Source organism: Pundamilia nyererei, unplaced genomic scaffold (assembly GCF_000239375.1).
Source record: "Pundamilia nyererei isolate P.nyererei 1_Seehausen unplaced genomic scaffold, PunNye1.0 scaffold00148, whole genome shotgun sequence".
Taxonomy (NCBI): domain Eukaryota; kingdom Metazoa; phylum Chordata; class Actinopteri; order Cichliformes; family Cichlidae; genus Pundamilia; species Pundamilia nyererei.
Genome location: NW_005187549.1, coordinates 1,294,380 through 1,302,072, shown reverse-complemented (window position 1 = coordinate 1,302,072; position 7,693 = coordinate 1,294,380). Strand labels below are relative to the sequence as shown.

At 40.3% G+C, this 7,693-nt stretch overlaps 1 protein-coding gene across 3 annotated transcripts in view; it reads right to left on the bottom strand.

Annotated features, from left to right (window-relative positions):
- dnai2b (dynein, axonemal, intermediate chain 2b) overlaps positions 1-6,707 on the bottom strand; it is a 13,054-nt gene extending 6,347 nt beyond the window's left edge. The window contains exons 1-4 of one of the 3 annotated variants that reach the window (XM_005744702.2): positions 6,689-6,707; positions 5,270-5,525; positions 3,602-3,763; positions 208-329 (exon numbers count right to left, since the gene is read on the bottom strand). In XM_005744702.2, coding sequence (XP_005744759.1) covers positions 208-329; positions 3,602-3,763; positions 5,270-5,452 — 467 coding nt within the window. In that variant the 5' untranslated portion in view covers positions 5,453-5,525; positions 6,689-6,707. Of the gene's footprint in view, positions 1-207; positions 330-3,601; positions 3,764-5,269; positions 5,573-5,924; positions 5,988-6,688 lie in introns of those variants that run through there. The other 2 variants (XM_005744701.1, XM_013913739.1) reach the window with 2 other exon arrangements.
- Between the last annotated feature and the right edge of the window lie 986 nt (positions 6,708-7,693).

The window sequence follows — 7,693 nt, the reverse complement described above, 5'->3', positions numbered from 1 at the left end:
ATTTCTATTTCAAACATCCTATTCACCAGCCTATTCCATCACCATATTTTCACGAGTTTTGGGCATGTGATTATTGATTGTTACTGAGTTATGAAATATTATAATTTTATGATTTTCATAAAATTTTTTGACTGTCATTCATTTTTATTACTTCTCTTATTGGAATCAGTCACTAGAGTGAAAATGTAACCCTTGTGTCAGCCATACCTGAAGATATTGACGGTCTTGGCTGATGGTGGCTCCTGAATTTCCTCCACCACCTCCTCATCCTCGAAACACTCCTGATAGATGTCCACAGCATTGTTCTGTCTGATGCAGTGCTCCATGACCTGGACAACATCATACCATTAGAATGAGATCACAGAATGAGCCGGAAACACTCACTGATCGGTTTATTGGTTTGTCACTATCATCATACACAGACATTCAACTAATCAAATCCCAAATGTCACAGTCTGTTATGTACTCTTCTGCTGTGCAAGGCAAAATCCAGGGGTGAGGCTGTGGGTTCAAGGGACAGTTCTGGGGAAGACTGGCCAGCATGGCTGGCAGTCATTTTCTAATCATGCCCCACCTACTTCAGTAGCAAGCTGGGGCCAGGAGACGAGAGCTGCGAACCTCCTTGTACTGCAACAATTTGTGAAGGGGCTCCCGGCAGGAACAGCGGAGTGGGTCCACTGATATCGGTACGTGGGCCTCAAACTTTCTATAACACTGGCCAAAGACCAGTGGAAATTAAACAAAGGGGCAAAATATATACACTAAAGGCTGCGAAAGGCTTCTGCGTAAGGCACACCTTGATTTTGGGAACAGATTGGTGCATGATGTCTGTGCTGCGCTCAGTGGTGACATGAGGTCATCCAACACTGACCATTGGAAGGAGGAAACAACTAGGCCTTTACTGATTTTGCCGGTTCCTGTAATTTGCTCCATAGAAGAATTTTCACCAGAGAAGTCCCATGACGATACTCTACGCTCAGATTTTGACCAAGTGATAAAAATTAATGGTGCGTCCTGACAAAGCACTAACATTTTGTGATTATCAGGGATAGATTATACCAACTGAATTGTAAGGCTTGCACAGAGCAAGCACACTCCCAGTTGATGGTGCCAAAAAGGTGGTGGGAAATTATTTTCCCACTACTGTATAGTTCTGTGTACAGAATCATTCTGTATATACAATAATTTTTAATCCTGCAACTGTTTATAACCTGCATAGTTCCCATTTCTGTATAACTGTATATCTCAGATTTCTGTAAAGTTATTTATTTCATATTCTGTATAGTTTTTTTCATATTTATATCCTGTTCATATCCTGTACATAGCTTGTACTCACTACAGCCTGTACATACTTATAGTTATAGAATATTCATAACATACTTCATACCATGTACATTATAACATACCATAATAGACCCATTTCTGTAATATACTTACATGTCTATATTACTGCTGATATATATTGTAATATATCTATATTATGGCTAAAGCACTTCTGGATGGATGCAAACTGCATTTCGTTGCCCTGTACCTGTGCATGTGCAATGACAATAAAGTTGAATTCTATTCTATTTTCCAGGTGGCTCATTACTAGACTTGTAGTCAAGACCGCCTAAACCAAGACCAAGACCATAGGGTATCGAGACCAAGACAAGACCAAGACCAAGACAGACCGAGTCAAGACCAAGACAAAGTCGAGACGAGACAGAGACAAAAAAAGTCTTTAAACTGCAGCCAGATGCTGCTTCGTTTACAGGTGTCAGGCATATTTATGTGTTTTTGCGATGCACTCGCACAGTCCTCCTCACCACTGTCTACTGTCTCACTCACTTACTGAGAGGACAGACGCACGCTCCACTTGACTGTCGCGTCTCTCACCCTCTCTGCAAAGCACTCTCTAAGCACAGCTCTTAGAGCTGATGCTTTTGCGCATGACACATTATCGAACGTTACGTTGTGTGTCATGGATACTGTTGACTCCAAGTCTCCCGACCACTATGTCGATCTGAGACAGCAAGACCGAGACAGCGAGACCAAGACAAGACCGAGGGATCCGAGACCAAGACAAGACCAAGACCACGTAAAAGTTGTCTCTAGACATCCAACTCTACTCATTACAAACCAATGACTGGTTACATAGGATATGAAAAAAAACTTCCTGCCTGGAATATCTGCTGGTAAACCAGCCAGCCATTCTGAGAGCATCTTTGCACCTTACTATTAATGAAGGTTTCATTTGAGCACATTGGCATGGACCCCGTCAAACCATTTCAGTAGAGTTCATGTGGGTATTGCTTTGTACTAGTTCTGGTGGATTATGCAATGCAATATCCCAAAGCACTGACCATTTCTGCCAGAGTGTGGCGCAAGCGCTGTTTCAGACTCATCTCCTGAGACAGCATCCCGAAAGACATACAAGGGCACTTTGTCCATGTCTCGCACAATAAAAAAAATAAAAAATCCCTGTACGAATTAGTTTACGAAAAAGACTTATTTGAAAGCTTAATCACAAGGATGAAAGCAATTGGGATCCCAGGTTAGACCATCTGTTGTTCAGATTGTACAGACTGCCCAGGGCTCCACAGGATTTTCTCCCTTTGAGTTGCTGTTTGACAGGAAGTCCCAGGAAGTGTTGGACCCAATTAAGGAAAACTGGGAAGAAGGTCCATGCCCAGGAAAAAATTAAATTCAATATGTTCTAAACCCAGGGACGGTTCTAGGGGTAGGGCCACAGAGGCACTGGCCCAAGCTGAAATGTGATTGGCCCCCTGAAGTGCCCCTTTCCTGTCACTAATCTGTCCTTTGGACAAAAACGACAATCACATTACAGGTGGATATAAATCCAAGTCCAAACACCAGTGGCGCTCATAAGCCAAATAGGAATTTCCAGCAATGTTTAGAAGGAGAAGAAAATTTGAACAATCCGGTGGGAAAAGTTTTTCAACCGACAACTGATTTGAGTGTATGTTGAGGAGTTTGTTGGTAAGCGCAGATCAGTCCGTGCATGATTTCTTTGCTCTGCCTAACAAAAAGTCTGTGCCTATGCGAATATATCGCCTATCATCAGTTACTGGACTGATGATAGTTGGAAAATTTTTACATATCGCCCAACCTGTGTAACTGAACAGGAAAAAGTTAAAGGCGGGACAACAAGTCTCACTGATTAAAAATTTAATTACATTATTAGGCACAATTACATTATTAGAATATAAAAATTGTTAAACAAAAATTAATAAACAACAAACAAATTGTTTTAAACACAACAATAACTTAATTTTATACAATTATTTAATTTGAGTTTTGCTTTAGAGTTTAAAGGTTTTTCATCGAAATGCATTTACCACTTGAGTAATAATTCCAACAAAAGGTTTCTACTTTTATCTGTTTGTTACAGTGGGCTACACAACATCCATAAACAACATGCATCCATTCAATATCGATCCAGCCAACCAACATGCATTAACCTAAACATCCATAAAGCCAGCAACTGGCCCGCCAACATTCATTTACCCAACCAACATGCATCAACCCAAACATCCATCCAACCAACGTGCATAATAGTAAGACTGCGGTAGACTGCTGTGATTCATTTGAAACTTACGCTGCCCAGCTGCAGAACACTGTTGATGAAGCTCTCGTCCTTTTCCACCTTCTTTCTTACACGGATCGTTTGTTCCATCTCAGCAGGATTGATGTCTTTGGGCCATCCCCCCTCCATGTGGTTTATTCCACAGCTTGTGGTTTCAAAGCGCTCTGTGTTCACCTGAAAACAACAAGTAACACCTGAGCTTCACACAGACAGGTAATTCACATGGTGTACTGTTGCCCAGTAGGTAAAGCAGGTCACTAATCAGAAGATTGGTTGTTCAATCCCAGGCTACTCCAGGCTGCATCTCTTGGGCAAGATACTTAACCCTGAATTGCTTTCTGATGTATTCATTGCATGTGAACATCTTTAGATGTTAGATTAAAAAAAATAAAATAAAAGGTGCTTTTATGAATCTGTGAATGAGACATATTGCATATATAAGAACCAGTCCATTTACTGTGTATATAATTTCAACCCATCTGGCAATCCAGTTCAAGATGTGTGTATGTGATCAGTTACTGCAGACTCACACTCGTAACACTCATTTTAGTTATTCTCAAGAGTGGTTGGAGCACTCCAACTGTTCCATAATAGCCCAATGCTAACAAGATAACTCTAGACTATTAACATTTCTCTGTGTAAAGAAGGATAATCTGACAGTGTCCACAATTAATAAATAATTTCTAAAACTCATCAATAGCCTGAGATGTTTTCAGAAAAATAGAACATCTCCATTTTTACAACCTACAAAGAAACACTGCGGTAGAAAATGAGAGAAAACCATCAGCATTGTGCTCACAGTCTCTGATGGGGCAGGAAATTAATTCTCCCAAGGGGCCACATAACAAACTGGGACTGGGAAGTTCTGGCAGATCACGGTAACATGTTGTGGTCTTGTACCTCTATTCAAACTTTTTGGAATGAAGTAATAAGTGACTTCTTTAAAGTTTTGTTTCCTGCTGCTGCTCGTGCGCTGGTAAAAAAACAAAACAAAACAACCCAAAGGCCCACCTCAGTGCATGCTTGTTGCTTATAGAAAACAACCCTACAGTTCGTCCTGGCTGTCAAAGACAAACAACAAAAACAAAACAAAAAATTAAGCAACATTTTAACAAATAGCTCCAACCCCCCCTCAAATGCACTTGATAAAAGTGAAGAAAAACATATCTTCACTAATATTATAGTGATTTTTCTATGTCACACCTCCAGTCCTACTCCTGTCAAAGTACCCTTGGGCAAGATTCTGAACCCTGAGTCGATGCATCGCTCCAGAGTGAGTGTGTAAGTGAATTGATCATGCCCTTTATTTAATGTGCATGAATAGCTATAAAGTAGTGCTTAGGCTTAGATGAACATGCTGCATGAATGCGTGACTGCGAGGCAGACACTTGTAGCAGGAAGCGCTCTGAATGTTCAAACTGAGTAGAAGGAATGCCAGTCCACTTAACATGGATAAGTACTGGAGGAGTTCAAAGCTCTGACCTGCTGTACAGCACCAGTAGTCAAAAGCACAGCTCCCTCTGAAATCAACTTTTTATTATTAAACTATATGTATTAAACTTTAAGTGTTACGGCTTCGCTTGGAAATCAAACGCACACTTGAGACAGTAGGTAAAAATGAGCTAAAGCTGGTTTCCACGCGTGTGGCTGCAGGTCATGTGTCGCTGGGATGAGGCTCACCTGGTGCTCTGACGTCTCCCAACATGCCTGCACCGCCTGGTCCCGGGGGCTCTTCTGGATGAAGCTGAGGGTCAGGCTCGGGTCCGGGGGGAGATCCAGCAGCAGCTCAGCAGGCCGATCAGAAAACAGACACTGACGGCCGAACTCGCTGCGGAGCTTCGAGTAAACATGAACGATCTCCATACTGCCGCTAAAACACCGAGAACTCACCGAAGAGCCAGCTCCAATCGTCCGTTACAGTAACCTCAACTCGGGTCTGTAAACCGGAAACAAACTCGGTTCAGTTTGTTGTTTCCTAGCAACGCTGTGAAAAAGACAGCATCCTAGCAACAAGGACAGGGGTGGGAAATATACAGTATACAGAAGTGCAAATAATTCGTTACTGTACTTAAGTAGAATTTTAAAAATATCTGTAATTTAATTGAGTATTGAGGGGTTTTTTCTGAATACTTTTACTCCATATCGTTAGCTTCATAGCATAAGTGCCTAAGTCATTTTTTTGTGTTTTCGGAAAACAAGAAAAAACTAATTTTCTAAATATCACATGCATATTTTTAAATATCACATGCAATTTGACCAAAAAATGACTTAGGCACTTATGCTATGAAGCTAACGATATATTTTTAAGCAATTATCTGTACTTTCTGCTCCTTACATTTTCAATAAAGCCTCTTTTGTTCTAACGCAGGGGTGTCCAACTCCAGGCCAGTGTCCTGTAGGTCAACACACCTGAATTAAATGATTAGTTCACTACAGGCCTCTGGAGAACTTCAAGACATGTTGAGGAGGCAATGTAGCCAGTAATTCAGCTGTGTTGGATCCAGGACACGTCTAAAACCTGCACGAAACCGGCCCTTGAGGCCTGGAGTTGGACGCACGATCTGATATCGTCGTGTTGGTGTTGTTCCCAGATCAACATAGTAAATGTTGTTCCAAATGTTGATCAACATTGCAAGTGACCAATCAGAATGTTGCGACGTCATACTTTTGCGACTTCGGGAAAAACTACTGTAAAACAAAAAACGCTAAGCAGAATTGATATTGCAACATTGGAATTTCATAAATGCACGAATGGCTTGGCGTGCCAAAGAATAACGTCACAACAATGTGGTTGATCCTGGAACAACAGGATCAACCACATTGTTGTGATGATATCAGATCATCCGAGTTGCACACCCCTGGTCTAATGCATTTCGGAGGAGTTATTAATTCATGTCACTGTGAGCCTCCAAGCATCAAACGGATTTGAGCCTAAAAAGCAAGGCATGAAAGCCAATCCTCTTTGTTTATTCATCACCGGGGGTGCTGCATAAAGAGAGGCGACTTCTGCCAAAGTCAGGGTTAGTCGTGGTTAGATGGCTTTGTAAAGTACACAGTAAATTTCCCAGTGTTAAATCAGTAGTGTTAAAGTCTATTTACTCTAATAGAGTCATTATAACGACAGCTGGAGCAAAACGCCTCCCAGTGTGGGCGCGGAGTTAAAAGACTGAGTGTCAATGTTACTCTAGATAGAAAGCTCCTCCCACCACAGACTCCTTTTTTCAAGATGCCATTTTCTTTACATCAGTTACACGGTAAGTTGTTCATATTCACTTATTAAAACCAACAATTTGACATTTTAAACACAGGTAGCATGTTAAAATAAGGTTACATTCCTTTTGTCCATGTTTATTATATATTTCATTTTGTACCTGAAGCAAATGTGACACTGTCTGTATGCTAACGTAAGGTTGTTAATTAGTGTTGGCTAAGACTGTAAGGCTTGTTAATTTATTTCAGTGTTTAGTGGTGATTGTGTTGTGTTCTAGCATGTTTGAAATTCCATTAAATTAAACCCTCCATGTGTTGGGAGCTACATATTAACATTAGCTAGCTAACAGCATTTTGGCTAACCTTGGTGCACGGGCAATTCGCTTGTTATTGCTACATTTTAAATAATGTAAGGCAATCATTAACTAATTAATATTTTACACTAATGTTACATCTTTAACTTCTTTTTGGATACCTAGCTATAGAGGTCGTTTTCAGTAAGGTTATTGTCTTATTTCAATTCCGCTGTCTTTAGCGATTTTACAGTTACAGTGATTACAACCAGCAGGCAGTATAAACTTGATAAAGTATCCAAAATATCCAGGATTCAGTTTGTAATGTTTTCTTTTAGTAGTTTGAACTTAAGATGTCAGTGTTTGTATTTGTAGTGAGTTAACTTGATGTTAACTAATGATGGTATTGACACAAGTTACCTTTTTCCATTTTGGTTAGCAGACTGTTCAGTATGTTAAACTAAAGATGAACAAAATACTGACTCCCTAGTGCTAAGTTAGATCAGACAAACGGTAAAAGTACTAGTAATTATTTTAGTTTTGTATTGAGGAATATATTTCATGTAGGTGAAATACTCATTTAGTACAGGGCTTAAAAACT